The 27,668-nt window shown below is 38.0% G+C and overlaps 3 protein-coding genes across 6 annotated transcripts in view; 1 reads left to right on the forward strand and 2 right to left on the reverse strand.

Annotated features, from left to right (window-relative positions):
- fmnl1b (formin-like 1b) overlaps positions 1-8,490 on the reverse strand; it is a 39,338-nt gene extending 30,848 nt beyond the window's left edge. For 2 of the 3 annotated variants that reach the window (XM_067488935.1, XM_067488936.1), the window contains exon 1: positions 2,288-3,049. In XM_067488935.1, the coding sequence (XP_067345036.1) occupies positions 2,288-2,446 (159 nt within the window). In that variant the 5' untranslated portion in view covers positions 2,447-3,049. Of the gene's footprint in view, positions 1-2,287; positions 3,050-8,353 lie in introns of those variants that run through there. The other variant, XM_067488937.1, reaches the window with a different exon arrangement.
- A 1,689-nt stretch (positions 8,491-10,179) lies between these two features.
- On the reverse strand, positions 10,180-14,396 carry ccr10 (chemokine (C-C motif) receptor 10). The gene is made up of 2 exons (XM_067488939.1): positions 14,237-14,396; positions 10,180-11,312 (listed from the first exon to the last, which is right to left on the reverse strand). The coding sequence occupies exons 1-2, from the start codon at positions 14,259-14,261 to the stop codon at positions 10,180-10,182; spliced, it is 1,158 nt and encodes a 385-aa protein (XP_067345040.1). The 5' UTR covers positions 14,262-14,396.
- Positions 12,278-26,890, forward strand: LOC137105996 (receptor activity-modifying protein 3-like). Of its 2 annotated transcripts, none has more exons than XM_067488943.1 (6): positions 12,278-12,335; positions 21,626-21,691; positions 21,907-21,999; positions 23,079-23,186; positions 23,333-23,486; positions 26,093-26,890. In XM_067488943.1, the coding sequence occupies exons 1-6, from the start codon at positions 12,299-12,301 to the stop codon at positions 26,337-26,339; spliced, it is 705 nt and encodes a 234-aa protein (XP_067345044.1). In that variant the 5' UTR covers positions 12,278-12,298; the 3' UTR covers positions 26,340-26,890. The 2 variants fall into 2 exon arrangements, with proteins under 2 accessions (XP_067345044.1, XP_067345045.1); XM_067488944.1 differs by lacking the exon at positions 12,278-12,335 and adding an exon at positions 20,467-20,598.
- Positions 26,891-27,668: the final 778 nt, after the last annotated feature.

A 27,668-nucleotide genomic window follows, 5' to 3' on the forward strand; every position in this document is an offset into this window, starting at 1 on the left:
AAAATTATTGCAGTTACAATTAGACATTTAGCAGATGCTTTTATCCAAAGCAACCTTCAAATTAAAACACTTGGACGCGGTGGACGACTGAGTCCAGAACGCATGTGAGAGACGTTTGGGGATAATGAAGTGATGATTTCACAATGTGTCCACTAATACAAAAGTAGCCAGATGTCCTTGAAAGGGATTGGATCCTGTTGAAAGAATAAAAATCATCAGCTCCTAAGGTAATAAGAGTTTTGGCTCTGTTCTAACAGGAAGTGGTTTATACCCACACACACTGATTAAACAGCCTCAGGAAATTAAAAAAAAAAAAAAAAAAAAAAAAAGCCTTTATCAGGCCCTTAAATAGGCAGCCATCACCTTCAGGAGGCCATTTCTCCAGATCCACTCAACACAATGCAACATGCGGCCTCATCATCCACCACAAATAATTACATAATAAGATGCCGAGGTGACTGGAAAAACAGGAATGTTGTTGAACACACAGATCGCTGTCTGGCCACATGTTGAACATAGCTGTGCTGTCAAGACTCAAATCTGTGTCTTCATTGTTCTTTCCTGGCATGTGCTCAGCTCGGCACTGGCCGTGTTGTTGAAAATCAGGTTAAGGTTGAGGAATGCTGGTTTGCAGAGGGACAGGACTTCTTGATTTCATCTCAGGGGCTCTGACTTAAGTTGTAGGGAAAGTCGGGCGTGAAGCCCCGCTTAAGCAATTTATATTAAATCTGCTAGACCTGACTGTGATATCACTCAGCTGAGGGATTGTGCCCTTCACAGGGTCTCCGGTAACACTACAAGGCCCAAAGTATTTGACCTTTAGTTTGTCATTATAACAGCCCCAACTGGTCTGTTTTCCACCAGACTTTCACACCTGGTACAGGTTACAGGTTACATACTGTATTGGGATTGTGCATGAGACTGTAAAGCCCAGGAGCAAAAATGGTAATGGGATGGCGTAAATATTAGCATTGCAAAACTAACAAAGTGAATGATCTGCATAAGAGGGATCACTGTTTGTTCCCTGTTTCCAGTCCACAGTCCTTTCAATGTTTTTGTCAAACCCAACCAAGTAGATTTTCACTAGCTAAAGCTCTGTTAGTGGCGTCATTTGTGATCAGACAGGGAAGTTCAAGAATCACAGCAGCAGAAGGGTGATTTTTCTATGTAGACTCTACAGTCCATGTTGTCCACGCTTCCCCACACAGGATCTCACCCTAAACCTGTGCCCCCCCCCCCCTTCTTTTCTGCAAAAATAGTTCCTATTTTTATACATGGGTCACAGCCATATGTGTTTTAGCAGAAGAACGAGTGACAGTTTTGCTTCTTGAGGGGTTTTCCTCAGTCCTGGAAGGGGGTTGAATTCAGAGCTTTGTTCTTCTACATAAAACTTTATTGGTGTTTATGGACCTAGTTTTGTGCAAAGAGACACTGAAACAGGGTTTAACTTTTCTCCCATTTCATCTTTTCCTCTTGCCCTAAATTAAAAGTGGTCCTTTTGTCTAAAACTAACTGCAAATGGGTTCATGGAGTCCAACTCGAAGCCAAATACTGCCCCAACCACCTCCCTGATTCAGTTTCCATTAATAAATGTCGCGCTTCATCCATTCAAAGAGTTTGCTGCATAAAAACATAATCCACCTGTTGATTACTCTCCTGTGCAGTTTACTTGCATAGAAATGTCATTTTTAGGAGTGAGGGTTGGTTTACTACAGCACGAAGATTTTTTAATGCGTTTTCAACCCTGTAATTTAATTGCTCTGGTCTGAATTATTGGACCAGTCTGTAAAGTTGGAAAGTTATAGCTTTGTCTAAGTTTCTTTTTAAACAGAGAAGAGAAGAAACCAGGAATTTAACTGGACTAAACCAGGTAGGTGTGAAATCCAAACAAAAAAAACTAAGTGGTAAGGGTCCACATACTTGTGGCAATGCAGTGTAAACCTTGTACCGTTTACCTTCTCTAACAGGCGAAAAGTGGGATTTTTCTTGCAAGTCAGAAATTCAAAGCTGATTAGAAGCTGTGAAAATGAGAAAGATATATTTGGTTGCATCTTACATTAAACTGTAAAACAGAGCCGACTTCCCCAATAATTTTAACTGAACATGCTCTGAGCCTAAAGCTGCAATAAGCCTCGGTTCAAAGGGTCTTTTATGTACCATTGCACAGTAGCATTGTGTACCTGGTACAGTGATAAGCTTGTCCTGAGCCCATGCACATTTCCAACATATTACAAATTCTTTGTTTCACTGCATTGTTCACCTCTTGAATGACCTGACCATAACTTACCAGCACTGCACTGAAGCGCTCCTCCAGCTCTTCTTCAGGGGGCATCGGGGGTTTTGGTCCTGCCGCTTGTTTGTGGGGGGCTGTGGGGACTGGAGGGGCCGACACAGTCTTGCCCTCCTTTGTTTGGGGTAACTCCATGCTTCCTGCTGCGTTTCCCATGATTTCATATCCAAAAAAGCTCTCGTATACCAGGCCCAACTGAAGACGGTGCTGAAAGATGGATGACTACAAGTTCAAGGCTGTGTTTGGCTCTGGCCAGTGACCTTTAAGTATTTGTATGACCCCAGTGTGTTGATTCATGCTGAAGCCGTACTCATTATTCCTCCATATTGTCATGAAATCCACCCCTGCCTCTGAATGAGTCAGAACTCGCACAGATCCCGATGTCGTACGAAACCCTAGAAAGAGGGGAATGGTATGTCCTGACAGCGACAGACAAGAGTGACAGCTGAATGAGTGAAAAATAAAAAGGGAGAAGATCAGGTTAAGAGCCTGCGACTGCCGCACAGGACAAGGCTGCAGGAGGAAAAATTCAAGACTGAAGCAAAGAAGAAGAAGAAGAAAACAGGTGTTACTTCAGCGATCCCCCTGTACAGGTGAGGAGGACGCTCAAGAGGAAGCTACTCCCAAAAGCTGCAGTTTCCACAGGTAAAGAGAGTTAGCTGGTCCTCTGATGCTGGGACTCTTTGGGTTGTTGATCTCCATAGCCAGAGGAAAACTGGGAAAAAGAAAAGAAGGCAGAGATCCAGCAGGCAGCCAGCCACTCTGTCTACTCAGCACGGGGAAAGAGACAGAAGACAGCAGAGCATTAGTTATTTCCAATAGCAGAGCACATAGAGACATGAGCTCTCTGGGTCCTAATGCCTCCACACACAGGCTCCACTTAATGAGAGAACGGAGATGCAGCTTGTGGATTAAAGAAGGCAAGTAAACCTGCAGAAAGCTTCTGTACAGTTCATGCAAACATTCAACAGTTTAAATGATTTGTCTGCTGATTTGATTTTATTTATTTAAAACACAAAACCAACAATTAAACATCTGTAACTGATGACTTTATTTCTAATCAACAGGGTCATTAGTTTTTGAATTAACAGATCAGTTGTTAGTGTTAAATATAATCTGCCACAACTTCAAAACAGCCGTTCAAAACAAAGTGTTTTGTTAATTTAATTTATTATTTTTATAACTTATTTTGTATTGTATGTATTCTATAGTGTGATATGTGTTACTGTAGACACTGGCCGGTGATATAATCACAACTGTGGGACTGTGGACACAGGACACACATATCTGTGAGTGACACTGAAACACTGGGTCACATGTTTTTGCTTCATTACCATGGATTTTGAAATACTGATAAAGTTCATATTCAGCAGGGAGCCACATGGATGGATGGATGGATTTGCTGCTGAAAAGTCTCAGACAAAAGCTTCATTTCCTCCAGTTTGAGTAACTTACTCATATCTAGTGTCCTGTGGGATTTCTTGGCAAAAACAACAATTTTTAAAGTTGTCCCATAACACTATGATATGATGCATGTGCAGAAACAAAAATTTGTTTATTATTCAAATAGAAAATATACTGAATGACCAGCAAAATGTTCAAAAAAAAAAAAAAAAAAAAAAAAAGATCAGTGTGATATTTTTTGTTGGCAGCATGAAGATGATTTTCCTGGATGTACAGCAACATACATGTAGACAATCTTCTGTTATTATGCCTGACGGAAACACTTTCAAAATCTGTTTACTACAATATTAATGCAGGATGAAAAACCTCCCACATATGAGAAATGAGTAAGCTTTCTTATCTAGGATTGATGATCAATTTTCAGTCGACCTGTTTATTAACCAGTCGTTGCAGCTGTACCAGGATACACAGAAGCAAACTGGGGTCCTTCATAGACATTTGCACAGAGACTTGTACATGATTCTTTGCAAAATTGTAACTGAATTTACCAAATGTGTTTAGGTCTCTTCTCTTTAGATAGAGAACGTCTCTTTTTAAACTTTTAAACTTTAAGAGTCAGGACTCTTAACACAACTGTATATTGAACCAGGTGAGACGATGGCCTTTGCTTTCTTAACACGGGCAAACAGAACAAACATGTAGTGTTAAAATACAGAAACTCACAATATCAAAATACAATTTGAGCAAATAATAAAAATTCATTACTGTCTAATTTTTCAAGTAACTAAACTGCAACCAGAATGCTGTTTTATAGGATCCAATCACTGGATGGACAACGTTTCTATGTCGGGTATTTTTTGAAGGATTGAAGTGCAGCGTTTACAGAAACTGAGTCATAAGGTGGCTGAGGTGGACACTGGGTGGACAGTGGGTGGACAAAGAGCAGGAGCAGCTTGTTGACAAGCTGAAGCTGCTACTGAAACAGCAATGAAAGCATCAGACCCCAAAGAACGATGCCAACTGACATGTTGACATCTTAACCGGTGCCAGTCAAAGTTCCCACAAACAGAAATGGAACAGTTACAGTTAACTAACCAAAATAATCTTACTAATGCTGACAAAAAGTGAAACTTTACGGGGCAAGTGGAACTACACAGCCGTACAGCAACCGATGCTAAAGCATGTGTTAACGGCTCCTGGGTCACAGTGTGTTATTTAAAAAGTTGGGAACCTTTACTATATTACTTAGTCAGACAAAATCTGCATCACTGTAATTAATACATTGTCATATTGACACATAAGTTGTTCTCATCAGGTCAATTGAAAAGATAATCTGGTTTCATTTCTGTTCCCTATAAAACCGTATCTGTGACCACAGTTGAGTATGGAAAGATCATTTTTGAAAGTTAGGGTTGTGTCTGTTTGGTTTGCATAAAAACGCTGAGAGAGGATGTTACAGAGTTATTAACCTAAGTGAACGTTAATGTGTAAAAGCAGATTCTTTTTGTTGTGGCTTAGTGGAAAACATCACTAGAAGGCCGATATGGTTAATGTTAGTATTAAATTAATTATTTCCTACAAGTCAAAATATAATGTGACGGTAGCTGCCTCTAAGATTTACAATGTACAATGACACAAATGCATTGAATGTGAAATATTTATTACTAGTAGGTAACTAGTCTCCCTGGGTCGTTTGAAATTCAAACTAAACATTTCAAACTAAAATTACTGCCAAAAGTTATTGTTATCAGTCTTTAACTTCACAGAACCAACCAGACATGAGATTTCATTTCACCAAAGTGTGAATGAAAGCAGCAGGTGTTTTACAATCATCCTCTTTCTTAAGATAACAAGCTGCTGAACGTTAGCAGCTCACACACCCAGAAGCCCCTGTGACCAAAGCCTCAGTCATACCACCACAAACCCACCTAACGCCCTGCATCCTAACAAACCACTGTTGTAATGTGGCTGGATTACCCGATTAATCAGAGTCATACGTTGTGTAACAGCAGTGACATAAGCTCTCTGTCAGAAAGGTCAGCGAGCGAGTTGTTAGCTACAGACTGGAGTGTTACGGGAAGGTGGAAGCAGCTGTTAATAAATGATGGGCATCACACTGATACCTGTATGTCTGGTCACACGTGGTCAGCAGCACATGGACGTGAGCCACGTGCTTATGCAGTGAAGCGTAACACAGCCAGTGGAGGACGATCACCGAGTTTACACAGTCATTTTTTAACTCAATGTGAGGATGACAACCGCTGTGAGGCTTCTAACAGGCCATGGTGGGATTAGCGTGGTCGATACCACTTATTGCTAAAATTTGATTCTGACCTAGTCGTGCAAAATTTGAATCATTTGTTCTAGTTTTACATTTGAAAGCTTCACTGTAAAACATAGAGAAATCAAGTGGAATAAGTTTATATCATTTATTAACGAAATGCAACTATGCCAGTTTTGTTAACTCAACTTTGAAAGTCTAGTTTTTATTTTAAGAACTTATAAACACGAGTTGTTCTGATGTGAGATGTTTTGACTTTACTTTAGTCAACTTGTTAGATTAAGTTTTTAAATCGATAAACATTAGCAGGAATAGCTTGGGACATTTTGTTAAAAATACATAAATAAATAAAAAATAAGGGTTGTTACCTCAAAACATACACAAAGAACCATTGTATCTCCATTCGTAACGTTTCCCCACCTGCCTCAAAAACGTGAGGCAGCAGGGGAATTAAGTTGAACCTGCTTTAAATGGCTTGCAATTTTCTTGTTTTTCCTAAATCCTTAACATCCTGATTACTCATCACAGATGTTCTATATGGTCTCAGACTTGTGCATTAATAAGCCACTTTCCCAGTGAATCGCATGAAGGGCTCCCAGTCTGTACAGATAGTGCTTTATGTTCATGGGCTGCACCACAGTCACCAGGAGAGCGTCAGGGGTCAGATGGTGCAAACTGCATGACTGTCACACCAGAGCCTGGACTTCACATCCAACATGTCTTGACTTAATCAATATAATGACTAATAATTTAGAGAATAGTCTTGTTCATACATGTATGCTCATGCATCCACCGTGATGCGAAGCTGCTACAAGAAAGCAAAACAAATGACGATTTCCTCCTTTTCTAAAGTAAAGATTTTTTAATTTTGGTCAAGCATCTTACTTGGAAATATCACCTTCCCCTCTAATAAACAATTCATTTGCAGTCACAGCAAACAAACTTTAAACAAATGCTTTAAAGTAATGTATCATGTGCAACACAAGCTAGAAGGCAGCTGAGATTTTACTCTCTCTTCATTTAAACAGCCAAACAAACTGTAGGCGTGTGCATTGATTAACTGAGTTCATACTGCAAGTCAAAAAATTCTGCTGTTGTGTCTCAATCATAAAGTAAAGGTATTTGTTGATACACCAACATTGCGTCCTGCAGGCGCTTCAGCAGCGTCTGTTTAGGCTGACATCTAGTGCTCACAACATGTCAGTACAGCTGAACAGAGCGCTGCACAGTTTCCTAAAGCATTTTGTTACTCGAACAAATGCTGCGCTTCTGTTGTTTTGTTTACAAACTAAGATCAAAAATGAAGATTTGGTTAACTCATGCCCTGCTTTGAAAAAATTATTTTTGAAAGCCGATGATCCTAAAAGTTAAACTTCACATTTCATTTTATATTTTTCTTATTTACAAATGACAGTGCTACAACAATTAGTAAAAATGACGTTAGCCTGCATCTAGTTTGAAAGTTGCTTAAGTCAGTTTGTTTTGAGAAAAAAAAAAAGAAAAAAAATTCATACATTTGCTGGTTGCAGCTTCCCCAAATGTCACAATTCGCCACATTTCTGTGGCACAGTGGCAAAATGTATATGAACCCCCATCATTTGGCAAATGCTTTTATCCAAAGCAAAAGTTTGCGAGTCAGATGATCATCCGTTGCAATTTATGACAAACACAATGTGCTGCTTAATGTGCTTTTGGACAAAACCGGACTTGCAAACCAGCAGAGCTCTTGGACAGTGTTGTTCACAGTCCATAGACAGATGGGGTGTTTAATCAAATAACAGACAATAAAGCGCAGCCGTCTCATCTGTAATTAATCTGTAATTATCAGTTCCACCAGTTAGTTGCCTTCACACAAACTTGTTTAAGTGCAGGCTGCAGTACTGACTGACAGAGAGCAACTGGGCACAAACACTACGGTCTTTCTGCAAAACATGCATTTAGACGAGAGTGCACTTTGACACACTAACACTTAAGTCCCACATTTAAGGCTCTATCAAGTACACGGCTTAACCTAAAGGGTTTTCATAAAGCACAGCTCAATCTTAAACATGCAACACATTTAAGAAAAGCTTTCATCAAAAGTTAACACACGCAGCTCGTGCTCGTGATGCTGGCTTTCATGTGGTAATGTGTTTGTTGGTGTAGTAGCACAGGGGTCTGAGAGAGGCAATACAACAAATCAAGCAAATTTCTAGCCGGTTAAAGGTCAGGTAATAATGCAATAGTGTTGTACATGTAATGAGTGAACAGAGGTCTCAAAGCTGTGCATTATCTAAATCAAAGTTTATTTACTGAAGCAAGTGAATGTACATCAAAACAAAGTATTTTAACTGACACTAGACTTCTACATACTAAAAGGTAAAGTCAATTGTACTTACTGCAACATCGTCATGTGAGATAAGGACTTCAATACTCAGTGATCAACACATTCTTTGTACCGTACTTTCAATTGCTCCATAGCTCAGGGTTTGACCAATAGTTGTACGGCAAATAGCCAAATGACACATTGTTGAAGTATTGTAATATATACAACGTGTACATATGTACTCACGTCTGTGTTCCTAGCAGAGAAAACTAAGTGAAAAAACAAACACTTGATTCTTTGTATAAGAAAACTAATCGTCAGAGCAGGGGAAAAACGGCTTAGCTGCCTTTTATTTGAAACCCCAGGAACTCGGCCGACCATGAGGGGATTTATTTTGACCGTAAAAACGTTGCTTAACATTAAGCGCTATTGTCCACAGCAACACATTTCACTGAATTTCAGTTCCTTGAAATAAAAGCATGATACGGTTGGCTTGCAAATGACATTGTGGTTAAAGTTGAGAAATTCTGTAATGATGCATCAAAAGCTGAAGTGTCTCTGGAACATCTGCTTTTTGTCATCTGATAGCTCAAACACCTTCTGAGCAAATAATGCTGCCGTGACTGTGTTCGCCCACAGCAACAATGCGATAAAAGTTCAAAGCTCAATACCTGTTGAGTAAAAGACAAAACAGCAACGAGTATTTAAAACGTAAGAGCACTGCAGGTCAGGACGGAATTGGTTACTTGGTCCTGTCTGAATTTTGCTTTATCTGATATATTCTGATTTATATAACAACTTCAAATAAAAGATAAGTGAACAGAAATCTATTATGTTCTACCGACTGAGATGACATGAGAAGATAACTGCGAAGCAACACCACAATGCAGTAACTATATATCTGTTCTAAACTATCTTTAAATTATGTTAACTCATTGCACTTTAAATCAGAGATATGTATGGATGTTCACTACATCTCCAGCAGTTGCTAAGTAGGTCATTTTCTCCAGCCAGTCACAGTAGGGGCTCATGAATGGGGCAAATTTTATGTTGACATCCTCCGAACAACCTGATGAAGGACAGAAGGGAATCTCGGATGATTAAGGAAAAAGTTTGGGTAAAACATTTTTTACAGATATATGTAATATAGTCAGTTTATACAAAACATAAAATAAAATATCAGGCCCATATACCAGCTCTCTGTCCCCTGCAACAATTTATACATGAATGCACCAATAATAATAATAATAATAATAATAATAATAATAATAATAATTCTACCAAATAACATAAATATACAATGCCCATATATAATAAAGCCTATTCTGTGTATTTTTATTTATTTTTTTGAATTTGGGCAGTTTAAGTTTATCTGATATTAATTCCTGATTCCTGTTGATTATCTATTATTAGATAATTAGAGACCATCTGCTTAACAGACAAAGCAGAGACATTAAATATTCTTTATAATCCGTGTGCTGTTTGGCTTTGCAGGGCAGTGTACGTGAAGAATGTCAAAAAAAAAAAAAGTTAATTTAATCATTAAATTAAAAATTGTTAGATAAATTCATAGATAATTCAATAGACTTTTTGTTCTCTGTTAAGCAAGAATCCCTACCTATATTTAATTTAATGACTAAATTAACTTTTTAAATGTGTTAAATGTTTTATAGATAGATAGATAGAATACATTAGATTTACAAAAAAGAAAGGCAGAGCATACGGCATTTAATAATAAAAGGTAAATGTAAATGATACCCTTCCCACTCATAATATGCATTTATTTGCAACTGCTTATGAACATTCTGTTCACTGCTTCTTTATAGTACTTGTACACGAAGTATTGCAGTGTATCTAGACAAGGCTAAACAAGGCCACGCGGCCAGCAAGTCCATGCCATCACTTGGTTCCTGAAAAGGAAAACTTGGTGTGAGGCCCTGTTTCACTGCTGGAGTAACTACGTTCAGGGGCTGTTGGAGAGCAAGCTGACAGCACGGTGAGAGCAGGAGATGAAGGGGAGATGAATGAGCTGCTTGCTCTCTGTGGACTCACGTACACCCCACATGGACACCCTAAGTCATAAATGAGCTTCAGCACGTCAGTACGGAAGCGCACGCCCACAAGGGCGTACAGAATGGGGTTCAGGCAACAGCGGGTATACGCCAAAGTGCAGGTAATGTACTCCAACAGAGGACCACAGAACTGCCCCCCTATTTTACGAGACAGCACCACGGTGTAGGGCAGCTGGAATACCAGGAAAACCAGCACCAGAGCCACCATTAGCTTCAGGGTACGCTGCCGATGCCACTGCTTCCCACGCCGGTGTGCGCTGCCTTCCCACAGCACTTGAGCAATCAAAGAGTAGCATGTCACCATAATCAGGAAGGACAGGCAGAAAACACCAATGATTGCTCCATTAGTGGCCATTTTGACCCTTCCCTTTATTTGCATACCGCAGTAGGCTTGATCGTCGTTTCCCGACACCCCAGAGAAAACGATTTCAGGCAGGCTGAGAAGCACTGCGACAAGCCACACGACGATTGCAGCTACTTTCCCAGCTGTTAATATCTCATTGCGCAACCTGAGCATCTCCTGGGCTCGTGCCACCACCATGTAACGGTCGACACTGATGCAGGCCAGCAACAACAAGCCACTGTAGGTGTTGACAGCATAGGATGTACGCGTGACCTTGCAGAGAGCGACTGGGAAGATCCAACCCTGGTAAGTGTCAACGGCCTGTAACGGCAGTGTGAGTAGCAGGAGGAGGTCAGCCACTGCCAGGTGGAACAGGAACACGTCAGTCATGGAACGAAGCCTTTGGCGGCGGTAGAGAGCAAAGGTGGCAATCACCAGGCAGTTTCCCACCACACCCAGCAGGAAGATCAGGCAAAAAGCGCAGGTTTGGAATATTTTGATTGTGATCTCCTCTTCATCAGGATCACACACGTCAGAGTCAAAATCAAAATCGCTGGCGTTTGTTGTATTTAATAATTCCAAATAGTCACTAAGGTTGACATGGATTTCATCCATTGCTGATGGGGAAAAAATGAAAACGAGCAAATTACTTGTCTTGCAATGAGAAAGAGGTTTTTAAAAAATTCTGTGACTAAAATAAAACCACTTCTGCAATTTTCAGGTCAATTTTTTACATTTTACAATCAACTGTTATAAAAACTAACATTCTAAATGTGTAAGCAATAGTTGTAGCTTTCAAACTTTGACTTCCAGATCCCCATTTTTTTTTTTTTTTTTTAAACCAAGACCCCCAGAGTTAGAATTCTACTGACATTTTTCTAGCTGCACCAGGAGCTTGGTGTATTGTTTAAGAACCTCTCTATTGCCACCAAATGCAGGCAACTCTAAGACACAGACTGTCTAATATATTTACAAGCAGAAGCATATGTGTGTACATGTAATACAGTCTAACTGAAACATACTGAAGTATAAAGCTAAAATACTAAGCAACTTAAAAAATAAGAAATAAAAAATCCCTTCACCTACACAAATGACTGAAACCTGTCAGCTTGGGTCAAATACCAGCTTAGAAATGATTATTATGAGTCATTGTGGGATTCTTCAAAATGACAAGGGGATGCCAGCTTGCGTGAGGACTGATATTGTTCCATACCTTGCAGTGTACTTCTAGACACCTGCCCATTTGATTTTGGAAAGAACACTATCTCATGTCACGATATCAGGAAATGCCAACTGCTCTACAATCAAGTTGAAAGTGAGAGATCTGCAGCTATGTTCCTCAGTTTCAGTAAGCATCTGTGATATTTTACTCATTTAACACCAGATTGCGTGACAAGGGCATCAGGACGTTGGCACAGGGGAAATCGTGGGTAGGTGGAAGGTCTACAGATCAGTCAGTGTCGCGTGCTAACAGCCTTTATAGACAAGTTCCACAACCACCTTTAATCATTTTATCTTTCACTGTGTAACTCTGCGCTGGCTACCCGCAGTATTGCATTGTGCGCTTTTCTTTGGGCATCTTTTTTATTAACTTCTGTATGTGATGGCGAAGACGAACATTAAGGCCTTGTCCCTGCAAGGTAAGAGAACGGTAGATATGAAAAGATTTGTTAAAGTGGTGCAGGGTCTGAAAGGCAACAACTTAACTAATATGTCTTTATATTTTTTTTTTTTTTTTTTTTTTAAAAACAAGAATAACGTCAAACTAAGTTTAGCTCCTGTCAACGGGAAAACTATTCTCAAAACTTTGAACATTTAGTTTGGAAATAAGTGTTTGGGTCTTGACAAAGTACGAGACTACATGTAATTTTAGCGTAACTTTCTGCTCTTATTGTACAGTAACAAACCGAGAACCAATTCAATTCGCAGTTAAACGTAGACTTGATCACATTTTATTTGATGGTGTATGAAATTAAGGTCGCGTTAGGCAATGTTGCAGAAATAACCTAAAGTTGCACAAAATGGGAAAATAAATCCAACTAATACAGAATATTTGCTGGCGTACATCTCAGGCAGCTGAAAGGAAAAGGAAACATATTGTCAAATGATAATGCGTGGGAGGGTTATACTTTCTATGTGCTGCAACGCAAACTACAAGACACCTTTGTGTGTGTGTGTGTGTGTGTGTGTGTGTGTGTGTGTGTGTTGAGGGGAGAGGTGAAGCTTCGAATATTATAATAATTAACAATTGTTCCATTTATTTTCACATAAACTGCTTTGCTAATAACCCTATGCTGCATGCTGTTCTACTTCTACGCCTACTCATAGTCTGACTCAGACTTTTCAGACTTCTTTTTTAGTCACAGGCAATATCACAAGAATTTCAAGGGCTGATACAACACTAACATTCAAGTGAGACAACGAAAATTAAATTAGGGTTTTTGTTTACATTTCATTGTCTTATTCAAGTCCTAAAACTACTGGTGATTCCGATGTGAAGTCTGAATTTGACAATAGATTCACTGTGTACTTTCACAATTTTGTGTCTTCACTTATTTTAAATTACGACCTTCTGTATCATTGATAACACGGATAGATTCGCCTGTCGATCATATTTTTTTCTAGCCAAACTGTCACTTTTTTTGTATTTATTTGTTACATTAACACATTTTGAGAGGCAGAAAAACTACACCAGACTGCAGTAGACCACTTGGCGCATTAGTTCGCACAGTAGACTGGCTTTATTCAGGCATTTTGGGGCAGTTTTTCTTTTTTTTTTTTTTTAAAAAAAAAAGGAGAAGTTCACAACTTTTTTCTTTTTATCGTGGTATCAGAAAAAAAGTTGTTCCTTTACAATCAGGCTCACAGTGTTTGAGAAATCACCAGATAGATACAAGTTTTTTTTGTTCACTGGCGGTGTCACATTGTTTATGTGGGAAGGCAAATGCACTTTTTGTGAGCATCGGTTTCACTTCTTCTTTTACAGGAGCAGCTGATAAATGACAGTGCAGTCATATTTTCATACAAGTGGCTTTTCGCAAGCAGAGACTGGTAACAGCAACCAGAAACTCAGCCTATTAATATAGACCTGTTTTGTGCATCTGGAAAATTGAGATCAATTCCTAACTAAATTAAAAAAAAAATGTTTCTACAAGTTCAGTTTCTGCAGGTCATGACTCAACTGTTGCTATTTGAATTTAACCACTTTTAAGGCTTATAGAGAACTAGTGAGGGTATCTAGCTACCGAATGTAAATGTAAACATCTGACACATCTGACACATCATAGCCACAACTGGAAATAAATCATTTTGCTTGAAGTAGTTGTTGCAATTTCAGAATCACAAATTCATGGAGGGACTAATAAATGTAAAAATTAACATTTTAAGCTTAGTTAATAAATGTCCTATTATACATTTTTACTTTACCTTTCTGCTTTTATCTTCTCTTACTTAAAAACTCTTACTCAACTTATCTGCCAATCTAGAAACATAAAAAATTATACTGAATGCCACAATTGCTAACCTCTATTAGAAATCTTACCTGTGCTGTTTGAGGTGTTAAGCATGTCCCAAGTCTTCCTGTCTCTGTGTCTTTTGAGATTTGAGAAGCTGGCACAAGGCTATGAGGTAAACCTCCAGCCAATGAAACCAGCTCATGTGTTGACAGCGTCTTTCTGACCTTGCCATACCCTTAAACTGGTTTCTGAAACTTTGTTGATGCATTTGCAGCACTGTCATTTTCATTTCAGTCAAACGATTTTTATCCGTTTTCATTGCTACAAACACCATTAAACACTGTAACTGCATAAACATTTTCCTTATTATTTCTACTAAATAATTTGTGATTGAATTTGATTTGATTGAATACATTGGCCAATGCCTCTGCAACGAATCCACAATTTGTCTTAAGAGCAGATTTAATTCTGTGAGACACCCAGAGCAGCCTCACAGCATCAAAGCTGTAGGTTTAACAATATATACAGACTCCTGGGTGTGATTGCTGATCGGTACCAAACCCAGTGCACAGTCTTGCCTTGAAAGGTTTTGAGGTTACACACTAACATTTAACGGGACCACCGTTGATTATGGCCCACATTCACAGGCATCGTTTGTCTGAGCCTCCGCATTGTCACAACATTTATTTTCATTCAGAGCTGCATTAATTATTTTTACTTCTTGTATTGATTTCTGCATGTTTGCCACAAATTACTCACAGAATTAAGGGTTAATTAAAATGGCTTCGCATTTATTTTTTTCTCAAACTACTTCATTTAAGCTTAACATTACACAGAAATACCAGCAAAAACCTTCACAAAGTACTAGAAAGGCCAATTGAGGCTAATTAACTTCACTTTGTTTTGCAGTTGCTTTTGCAACAACATGTATATCACCGGAAACCAGTCGTTCTTAGTTGACAATTAAAATGAGGAACCTAAAAGACGACCTAATCTGCCGTCTGGTATTACTCTTAACTTTGAAATCAACTAAGTACACTGTATTTAATACCTGGCCAACTTGGAGTATATGGCTTCATAAATAAACACCTATGCACAACTATCCTGGACCTCTGGCCTATCGTAACCAATATGTCTCGGGAGAGTAATGTTAGATGTCTTTATATTGAACCACAAAATGTATTTTATTACAGATTAATCTGTAATGTTCAGGTACTCATTGCATCTGGTATTGTTTTTTGTTAAGAATTGATTTTTGAGCGGTTTTGGTTTTGTTATTGATGTTTTTATGCATTTTAAAAGGTCAAACCTGCAGATGGGCATCACATACTTGCTGACATGCTGCGTGTTATGGAAGTAGTTCACACCATTTACTCGTCTAAACAAAAACAAGGAACAAATAATAGATAATGAAACAAGATTATATCACTGGCATTACAGCTGCAGTTACCTTTACAGTCATATATAGATAGTTGTTAGATACCGACCAACTGAAAACATCTTAGTCAAATGTCTTCAATAGTACCAAAAGCTTTTGCACAGATATATAGAGACAGATATAGTAGCTGTTATTATATGAATTTGATACATTTTCCAAAAAAATCATTGATCAAATTTGAATTTGTTACAGTGGGTTCAGCGCACGAGAAAAATAAATCAGTCTGTGCGAGTGTGTTTGTATGTGTTGGGAGATTTAAATTTGCCCAGTGTTTGGTTAACCTCTCTGCACCAATTCATACTGCAAATATGTATTCTGATCACTGCTGAGACGTTAATGAGGAAGCTCATCAAACCACAATGTTTGCAACACATTTTGGAAGGAAAAAAAAAAAAAAAAAATCTACCAAAGGTTGCTTAGAATTGTTTTTGACGATGAAAAGTTTATCATGACACCTGAGTTCAGATGTTGACAATCTGTGGATCAACATTGTGGCTTGTCACTTCTATGCTCCTGTACTTGTTTGTATATGTGGTTATTGCAAATTTATATGAAACTAGTGACCTATTATTCAACTTCTGAACATTTAGGTTGAACAGTGATTGGCTAGTTGGCCTGATGGCTACTTTTTTCTAAAAAGGATTCACCTCCCACTTAAAATCAATTTTTATTTAATAATTCAGAATTAATTATTAATTTATTTTATTTTTTTTCCCCCTTTCGTCTTATCGCGTGAGTTCAGGGTCACAGCGGATCATTGTCCGCATGTTGATTTGGCACAGTTTTTACGCCGGATGCCCTTCCTGACGCAACCCTCCCCAATTTCTACCGGGCTTGGACCGACACTGCACAGCTGGGGAGGGGAGTGGGCTGTTAGGGGTTCAGTGTCTCACCCAGGGACACCTTGACATATAGCCAGGACCGGGGATCCAATCACTGACCCTGTGGTCCGTGGATGACTGCCTTTACCAAGTGAGCTAGAGCTGCCCCCAGAATTAATTAGAAAATCAATTACAAAAAAACTAACCATAATGTTACTACCCAAACAATTATTGTTAATATGTGTTTTTCTTTAAAGATGCTATTTAAAATGTTTATGCATGCCTAATAAGGCATACTTCATAGGTCTGTACAATTTTATTAATAATTTAAAAGGCCAATATGTATATGTTTTATTTATAATTAAGATGGATCTTATTCATAGTACTTTTAATATTGCTAATTTAAAAATAATCTGGAGGTGTTTGCAACACATTGCAATGTTAAAAAAAAAAAAAAAAAAAAAAAAAAAGATAGAACCCGGCACATGTTCAAATGTTTGTTTTAATCTAAACTTCCTCAAGTTCCAGTATGTTCAATGTACTACCATATTTAAAGAAAGCAGCAATATTTTGTTTAAAATGTAAGTAGGTAGACAGCCACCTGGCAGTTTATAGAAGCCGGCACAGGTTCAAATGTTTGTTTTAATCTAAACGTCCTCAAGTTCCAGTATGTTCAATGTACTACCATATTTAAAGAAAGCAGCAATATTTTTTTAAATGACAATAGAGACATTTGTGCATTTCTGAGAAATGATTAAAACTACATGTACTACTACCCTCAATTTAACTCAACTGACTAATTAATTGATCTAAACTAATTCATTAATCTAGTCCTTTCAGCTGAAAGGTAACCATATTAAACAATATGAAGCAAATTTTGAATTAAGATGTACCAACCTGAATATGCTCCACTACATAAATTATTTTGGCGACTCCAAATAAGATTAAGCATTTATTTGTTTGATTCACCAGAATATTTTTGACCTCGTTTTCAGGAATAACACAATGCATCATACATATTGTATCAGACCTTTGTTGTATGACTCACAGTCAGTTTTCTTGTTGTGCAACTGTACATGGCAGAGTTTGACCGGAGTGAACTCCTTCTTCTTTACCTTATTATTTATTTACTACTGTAGAATAAAGTAGGCAAGTGAAACCGGTTTTGCCAAATGGTAAGTGCAGGATTCTTAGAGATACTGTATTTCTAGAAGAGGAAAATAAAAGTATGTTTAGCGTATTATTAAAAATAAAACCTGTTTTTGCAGAAGCCAGATTTGAAGTCAGATGATCTGACTAATAACTAATCATGGTCAACTTTTTCCCAAAATCATTATTGTAAAACACTGCAGTAGCTACAGTCTGTAATTAAAAGGCAATAAGTTTGAATTAAATTATTATTAATGTTCGATTTTTTATTTCTGTTTAGATTTTTAGGAGCAATTTTCTTTCAGAATAGTCTTTGTTGCACATGAAGCATTAAATGCGGTAACTGAAAAAAAGAGGCAAGACAATGAATTTTATCATTAGGATTCTTCATTTAAAAAAGTGTGCTGTAATGTTTAACTGTGTAATTCTGAAACACCACAAGTGGAAGGTGTAAACACAGAGGGACAGTGAGTCTGTTTGAATATAGTGGATTTAGCAGAGTGGGGGGAAAACCATCTGACAATTTCAACACCAGAACAGTCAACAGTGATATACGCTGAAGATATGTGTGTTTTTATTTCTAATGGTTGTGGGTTGAGCTGAGTAAGCATGAGACAGCTGAACTTGGGAGAGGTTGATCCAAATTTGGGGAAGTAATCTGAGATAAGAAAACATATTTTTGAAGGTCTGAAATAATGGCCTACTACTAATACTACTGATAATAATAACAATAATAATAATAATAATAATAATAATAATAATAATAATAAGTATTCTTGGAAGGTGTCAAGCTGAGTTACTGAGTAATTGGTAGAGTTGCATACCATTTGAACTGGGTAATAATATTGGTTTCAGTACTGATGTTAAAACCTGCATTTTCAGCCTTTAATATGACTTTTTGAAATATTTATTTCAAAATGCCTTTCCTTGTAAATACCATTTCAAGCACAATCTGTTGTAGGTTTCTTAATAAGTGTAACTTGTACACTCTCTGTGGACGGGCTTATTTCATGTTAATGTGAGGAGTTGTTTTTGTCTCCTCATCTGTGTTACACTGCAGTCTGTCACCTCTTTCACACAGATGCAATGATGGATAGGTGTTATTCATAGACCTAATTAATGAAGGAATCCAACTGTAACTGGATGTGTGATGACTGGGTTTATGTACAGTAAGTGTAACAGATCCAAGATAAAAAATATGTTGATATAATTAATAGAAATAAAACCTTTATACAGAGAACTGTGTCTGTCTCTTCTCTAAGCAGTGGTTTAAAAAGATTCTTCACTTATACAAAACTTAAACTCAAAGATGGGTTTACAGTGTTTTTCTGACTCAAATTGAGGATGAGGGTTTAAAATCCTGCTCATTTATATGTGTACTATGCCGTCACCTGGCTTGGTCAAACACATTTGAGAAACAACATATTTTTTTAGGTATTTGAGGACAGAAACAAATAAATTCATAATCATACAATCATAAGTCACAGTGTATAAACTCCACTGCACAACAGCTTTAAATATGGTGTCGATTTTGGTCCAGGTCTCATTACACTGCCACTAGCCAATATTAAATAAAAGTGTTTAGTCTGTTTCCCCACTGTCTATCAGAGCAGATACACTCAGCAGCAAGTTGATCTCACATCAGATTAATTCAGTAAAGAAACATTAGTTAGCCACAGCTGACTGGACCTTCCGACATTAACTATCAACAGCTGCTAAACTGTTAGCTAACAGATTCAGCTTTAAAGGGTTTTTCTAGCAGGAGAAGCAAAAAAATAAAAATTATAATAAAAATAGAGAAAGCCAGGATGTAACGTTTGCTTGCTGTTAACAGAGGTGATGCTGATGTATGTCACATAAACACCGATACTGAAAATTAGATGGTAACCTGGTTTTCTAGCAGAGCTTTGTTGAGAGTCGGAGGTAGCACAAAATTTAAGAGAGATGGCTGTTTTATCATTTTCAAACGGCTCTGATTTAGTATTTTATTTATTATTTGTACTATAATTTGCTGCACCTTCGAGGAAGAACTGTCACTGTTGTGTATCATAGTGTTTCTTTACGCAACAGCAGAAGCCATGTTGTCCTAGACCACAGTTTCTAACCATGATATGATATTATGCATGTTAGGTCTAATCATACAATTTAAATGGTCTGGTTCTGAGTCTCAACAGCGTCTTTAAATGTGTTTCAATACACAGCAAATCGCTGAAGGCCAGGCAGCTTCCTGTTTCTGTAAGCTGAGGTGACTACAGATGCTATTACAGGAACCTCTGGCATCTTGAAAATTAAAAACCACAAAGATCAAAATGCTGTGTTTTTTTTCTTTAATGTTTGTGGTAAATGCTTACCCTCACGTTTATGCCAGCTTCTGCCTCAGTTTAGTGTGAGTCAATGTGAGGTCTTAACATGTAGGGAAACATGGTGGTTTGTATTATTACAGCTTTAGTACAAACATGTAGTGCTTGTTGTGACCTTGTGTTTGAGGTGTGGCTGGCTCGTTTTGCCTGTTTCCTGATTATGGCTCCATTCAGGAAGTCGCTATCACTGCTGCTAAATGAAGGAGGAAATACGACTGAGTTCAAACAGGACACTTGGCCGTGCTGCTCCTCCTTTTCAAATTACCACCATCATCAAGACAGATCATTCCAATTTGGACATATGTTAACAAAGTAACTTGTGTCTATGTTGGTAGAAGGACGAAGTGTGAGAACAACAGCACGTCAAGACAAAAGAAACAATAATAGACTTTAGTAAGAACCCCTCCCCCCTGCAGCCTCTGACCATCAAAGGGCTGGAGGTGGAGAGGGCTGACAGCCACAAGTTCCTGGGCTTGCAGGTGACATCTGACCTGAGCTGGTCTAGGAACACAGCATCCACAGTGAACACAGCCCAGCAGCCACTACACTTCATCAGGCAGCTTAGGAAAACTGGGCTGAATCATCGCCCTCTCACCCAGGCATACAGAGCGCCGACAGAGCGCCGACAGAGCGCCGACAGAGCGCCGACAGAGCGCCCTCACTACTGGCATCACTGTCTGGTATGGAAACACCACAGAGGCAGAGAGGAAGGCTCTTCAATGGGAGAGGCTCGCTAGGACTAAACTTCCTGCTAAGGACACAAAACACACACTTAACTTTTTTGACTCCAGAGGACCCCTGCACAAAAATTCCTATATACCTAGACTTTCTGTTTGGATTTATCCATTTATGCATAAATATAAAGAAATCTTTTATGTTTAGTCTTTATCTGTGCAGCATATAAAACATAAAAAATGATTTGTAGTTTGTCTAATTGGCATAAAACACGCTGAACCTTGAACAAAGGAAACAGCTGTTCTAATTCAATATTTATCTCACATCAAAACCACATGAAAATATCAAAGCCAGCAATGTGCTAGTCCGAATTTTAGTACTTTCTGATACCTTACTCTGTCTGTGGCTCCAAGCTCCTTTTTACTGTCAAAATCCAAAAAACCCAATTCAAAATAGTTTTTGTCCTTTTCAAAAACAGATCTGGTCTCTCAGACCTTGATCCAACTACAAAACATTTCGTCAGTCGAGGACTATTTTCAGCAGCATTTGTAGCAACGGGAGGGTGAATGTGGAATTGAATCACAATAACAGAGACTTTTTATCAGGGTCACTGGTTTTGGAAATTAACTGACAAATTCACCATCTAACTAAAAAAACAGTCTTGACACTGTAATAATGCTCATTATAGTCATGATATATTTGCCCCAACGTCATTTGATAAAGCATCAGTAAAAGCCAAAGTTTCTCTGGTTCCAGATTCTCAAATCATTTATCTTAACCTGTAACTCATTTGTATCTTACTCAATAAACCAACAGCAGGTAAAACTGAGAAATGTAAATCGCTTCTGAAAAATATTTGCTCATTTAAATTCAATTTTGCTCATTTAACAGGGCCGTGATAGTATTAGAAAGATATCACACACATCTGAGCACATACACAGTCAGCACATCTGAGATAAAGAGGGTTGGGCTTATTTCCCTGCTCACTCAGCTTCCAGTATCTGACATTCAAAGTAATACCTTAATTCACAGAGCGGCCGTGGAAGTTAGTGCCCACCATGATCCCCTACCTGCTCATCCCTGTTCTTATCATTCATGGTACGTATCTGACTTCACAAACTTTCGGTCCTTTACGCTCTTGGCATTTCCTGTTTTTTCGCTGCATGTCTCCATGAGTTTGTTGTTTTTCCTGGATGTGGGACTTGCAGGAAAAAGGGAGATTTTTGGTTTAGTAACAGAAAATAAAAGGCTGATGTGACCATCTTTATTTTAAAATGCGTTGTTAAAGAACTTTTGTAAATCTACGTCTACAGGTGTTATGGAATCACAAAGCGCCAACATGACAGAGGAACAGTTAGGCAAAGCTGAGAGGAACCACACACTCGACATCTCCCAAATGTATAACAGTAAGATATTTTTCTTTTCTGAGTAATTATATTGACTACAGTCATTGTCATTCTCAAACAACAATTTCGCCTAAAAATGTCCAATAGAGCGGAAGGTGATGGCTTAAACTGCTTTTTCTGGTCAACCCAGCCCAAAAAAATTGAATTTATGATGACAAAAGCTGGAAATAATCACAGTCGCATCTAGAACAGAAAGTGGATTCATCTGAGAAAATATATATATATATATATAATTACAACTTTTAAAGCCAAAGATGCTGCCTTCATTTAGTATCACTTTAAATAAATACAATAAAATAGTCTGACCTAGTGTTTCTACCTAAGGTAGACAAAATGGTCACACAAGTGTCTGATTTACTGACCTCTAACCTCGATAATTATTATTATGCTCGTTTGTGGCCAAGTGTTTTTTTGTTTTTTTGTCCATTCGGCTTATCTTGCGAGTTCAGGCTCACAGTGGATCATTTATGCACATGCAATGCAACCAAGTAGTTTCACCAAAATGTAACTTAACTGCTTTCACACTCTTGAGCGTGAGCAGACCTAACAGAAATCTCTGGGTATTAACTTTGGTATTTGAAAATATATCCAGGGCAATTGTCAGTGAAATGTCAGAGTAGCAGTGACACAAATAAAGAATAAATAAAACTAGGGAAAACAGATTGAACCCGTTTTAACCTGTTCTGTTTCTCTTCCTGAGATTTCTTCAAAATTGTCTTCCATTAAAAGACATTCTGGGCAGTTTGTTTTGTTAGATTTGAGGGTCTACGTACAGATTAATATATGAAAAATAACTTTTTTTTATTTTGTCAATTTAAAAGAAATTCTTTACAGCTACAAAAATTTTTGGTCTATGAAATATAGTAAAACTATGACATGATATCTGTCCCAGTTTCACAGTCTAAAGTGACATGCATTTCCTTTTGTTTCTAAAAGTCCATCACGCAAGAGAAACATCAAATGCTAACATTACTTCAAACTGAGGATTTTTAGACTATGTTGTTCTTTTTAGGAGGTGTGGGTTTACTTTATTTGTATATTAAAACATTGCTCAAATTTTATATTTCTTTTTACTACAGCTACGAGGAAACCAGAATACATGACATCCAGTTTGTACAAAGACAAAAAGACACAAGTTGAGGATGAACTGCAAAAAAATCAAACATCTGTCGTCACAGAGGATAATGGTGAGTTGTTCTGCATGAGGAAGGAAACCTCCATCTTTATCAGTGCCCTTAAGTTTCCTGTACTTTCCTGTACTATTACTTGGTGTACAGCTAAAAGTCCCATTAAAGAGAGAACATCAAGTATTTTTCCCCCCTTTGCTTTTCAGAGAATTTTCAGGACTGGGAAAATTGGTTCTCAGCCAAAACATGCAGTCGGGATGAACTGAAAAATAACAGTCAGGTTTATTGTGTTGCGAATTTTCACAAGGAAATGCAGAAAATAAGCAAAGACAACTGGTGCGTCATGGAAAATATTATCAGGTAAGACATACGGAGTATGAGTACGGGCACATTTGGAGGATTAGCATGTTCTGCTCTTTACAAAACAAAGACACATGACCACATTTAAGGGAGGTCAGGGTTGAATGGTTCAAGTTAAAAAAAAAAATTAAAAAAAATCCAACCTACTGAGGTTATTAGTCGCACTGCCGAGAAAGTAAGGTATGAAGCATGAGTGGACTGGGAGGAAACGATCAAGTGTTGTGAAGATAAATGGTAAATGATTTAGGAAGCGATCACCTGAGAAAAGCAGAATTCAAGAAGCAAAACCTGAAAAACACTGGGTTTAGTTTGTCTAGACAATATTCCACTGTGGAGGATTGAGCTGCATTAGAATATTCCCCATTCTTCTTGGTTAATCCAGAAAACAACTGCTGGATTAATCAATAATAAAAATAATTGTTGGTTGCGGCCATAAAAAAAAAAAAAAAAAAAAAGATTGTAAGGATAATGCATATCCTTAATTTCCGATATTTTACTGCTATTCTGTGTATTAATTTATTTTATTGTGCTCATATTTTAAAATTCTAATTTCTTTGCGGTGTTATACGCAACATAATAACTATCGAACAAAGTGAAAAAGAAACGTGAGGCAAATAGAAACGTTTCAGAAGCAGCTCAACCCCCGTAAGGTAACATGACAGCAAACAGCCACGGCGGAGCTTCTAAAGCTCGGGAAAGAGACGATGAAATAAGTGTTAGACTCACGGTATTTGGCGCAGACGTCCACTGTCTTTACGGTGAATTGGGAGAAATCCAAAAATGTCCAGTACCAACGCTGCTGTCGGTTGTTAGCTAAGCTAACTGTTAGCAACACCGCAGAACTAGCTTATGTTAGCTAACACTCCCCAACGAATTTCATTCACTGTCTTCTGTTTGTTTAAACGTTTTGCTTCATCGTTCACTCCTGAGTTTCTTCTTCCAAAGTCAGTTTGCGGCTCCGCAGTGGCGAAAAAGCAACCACGTTACCGTTTAATTTAATTTTAAAATTGCCTTCAGTTGCTTGAGTTGAGGTGATAACCCGAACGCTTAGACTGCAATACCACCTTCGACCACACATTAACAGAGACTCATCAACTATATAGCCCAGGGTGGCGCTGTTTCACTTCGTTGTCTTTTTAGGAAACTATGCGCCCGATTTACCAGCTGAGGAGAAAGTTAAAGGACATTTTTTAAAGGCCTTAAAATTTACACAAATTTAAATAATAGTCAGTATTTTCTTTGTTTTTTAACAAAACAAAAACAAACTCAATATAACTAGCCCCAAAATTTCAAAACACACTCATCTTTTCACTTTTGATATAACAGGCAAAATCTAAAATCAAAATTTTTCAAATACAGGGTGAATGTTTTTCTTGTTATTGCTGTGTTAAAAAAAAAGACCTTATCACAGTGTGAAAATCACCTCTTACTCTTTGATAATGTAAATCTTTTACAAAGATTTGTTTTTTTTCACTACACACACCACTGAATCTGGTTAACATGAAAAAACTCTTATTAAATTATTCATAAATTAGTAGAAAGCCTGTTTAGCCTGTAAAGCAGGTTTGTGGACCTTATTCACTTTGATGCAAATGCAAAGCAGAGGAATTCAAGACATTTTAGTCTACATTCTCTCCAGCTACTCCCAGAACTGCACATGACATGAGCTCCTGCTTGATGATGCTCCTCAGGGGCTGGTGCTCATCCCCACTCTTGTTTGTCTGGTAGAATGGAAAAGAAAGATTCGAGATCGAGACCGGTTAAACCTGCAATCAACTCACAGAGAATGTGCTTCAAAAGAGGCATATTTAAAGAAAATGTGTGTGAGCCAGTCCGAGGGTAAAGAGTGAAAACACTGTGAGGTTTTTAAAATGAGGACAGCAACTATAATGTAATGCAGATTATTTACCACTTTGAAACATTAACTTGGGTGTTTTGCAGCAACTAAACAGCGTCACACTGCTTTTACCATAAAAACATAGAGACTTTACAAACACAGGTAAACACAAAAGCTGTCGACAGTTGATTTGCAGAGCGGGTCCAAAATAATTTGAAATACCCATCATCAAGACAGGATAAAAGCAGGTTTACATTTGACCACTGGTGCCTCAGGCCCATCCCTCCACAGCTTCAATCATTTTATCTCTGTTAATGTTCATGCAGGAAATAGTTTTACCACTAAACTCTCGGTTTTTGTAGCAGCTTGATGTGCCTCACAGTTTCCCTGTTTCAGGGTCCAACTGAAGAGTTTCAATTTAAAAAAAGTGAGGCGCTCAGTTTCACAACAACAGTCATCGTCATTTCGTGATAAAACCCAAAATCTTCGATTTTATGGGCAGATTGTTGCTTCTCTAGGGGTTCGCCCTGTTGACAAAAACTGTTTAATGGTTTCCTAATAAATGGCCCTGATGATGAATTTCTTATAATAATAAAACATTTTAAAAAAGCCCACTATGATTTCCCAGAGCTTAAGGTGATGTCTTTACATTGACCAACAGTCAAAAATCCTCAGGATACTTAATTTACAAAGATACAAAATAGCAAAAAGCAGCCAATGCTCACATCTGAGAAGCCGAGACATGATTGTTTTCAATACTCTGTTACAGACCCTACTTCGCAATGACAAATTGCCTGGAAGGTCTGTGTTATTTGCTTAGCTGCTATTACCCAAACCCTGAAATTGAAGATGTCTTCATCAACATCCACTCCAGCTATTTCAAGAACTGCACCAAAGAGGAGCTCCTGATTGATGATGCTCCTCAGGCGCTGGTGATCATCCTCACGCTCATCCCTGTGAGCCTCATTCCTGCCATGGTTTATCTGGTAGTGTGGAAAAGTAAGTTCCAAGACTGAGAGCGGTGGATCCTGCACCAACTGGCCACAATCAACTCACTGTTTGGGTTGATTGTGATGTTTTAATATTTATGGAAAATGCGTGTAACCCAGTCTGGTGGTAAATGAAAGGCCCAGACAGGTGATGTTCAAAGTAAATATATAAACAGTCACATAGATTTTTTTCTGTATCTTTTAACTACATGACGTCAGACACGAAATATTAACAGTCACTTCCTCCAATAGAGTCTTGCCAGACACCCAACTGACCCCGGGCGTCTGCCCAATATGCCCCTTCCTTAACCCATAAGTGTTTTATTAAAAAAAGAGACATTTTTGGAAATATGGAGGTTTTTGCTAATTACGACGTGTGTCAACTGAGATGAAGCCTCTGCTGGTTGGTGTATCTTAGCACAAAGACTGGAAATGGGGGCGGAACAGCTAGTGGGACTGACGGACAAAATTCTGCAAATTGTTTTTACGCTTAAACTTTAGTAGAGATTAAACAAACAGGATGTAGTGTGTTTGTTATTAAACTTTAAAAGTGCTCAGAAATGAGTGGTGTAGCTCATTTCTCATCTGCAAAAAGGTGAATAATACATTTTCATAGTATATATATTACAACACATTATGGCATTTTATCTGACGTGTTTTTCATGTGTTGGCTCTTGTATTTGTATTTTATCTACAATTTACAGCATAGCAACAGTAGTCACTTTAATGAATGAGAAAATTACTGGACACATAAACCACATAAAATGCCCATATTTCATATTTAGGGCTAAGTCCTTTTCAGTCAGTCACTTTTTGAGCCAAAGATGACTGCAGATTATCGACACATGTCATGGCCAAAATCCATCTGTTGCTGAAACAACCTCCACACTGTCTGGATCATGACATCACTGGACTTATCAGCCGCAGACATTGCTCAAGTTCATCCCGGTAGCGTTGGATTGGTCATGGTTAGGGCTGTGTGTAGTCAAGTTATTGACAAGACAAGTTATTTTCAAGCTGCAAAATACTGCATATACAGTGCACAAGCTGAATGGCTAAAATCATCTCACTGTGCTTATGTCATGAATTCTAATCTTCAATAAACAAAGTCTGGAATATGTTTGTATAGTGTTGATTTTACAGTATAATAGACAGTAGGATGTACTGAAAGGCTGTTACTAGCTGCACAGTATCTGGATGAGTATGAAAGTTAGAGTAAAAGCGTCTATTGATGGTTGTACATGCAGCCAACGTGTACATGTGGGAGTCTCTAAATCAGATAAAACCCATGCTGTGTAACATCAGTGACTGGGGAACCATAGAGGGACATTTCTAAAAATGTGTTTCTTTAAATGT

The sequence above is a fragment of the Channa argus genome, chromosome 20, assembly GCF_033026475.1.
Source record: "Channa argus isolate prfri chromosome 20, Channa argus male v1.0, whole genome shotgun sequence".
Lineage (NCBI taxonomy): Eukaryota > Metazoa > Chordata > Actinopteri > Anabantiformes > Channidae > Channa > Channa argus.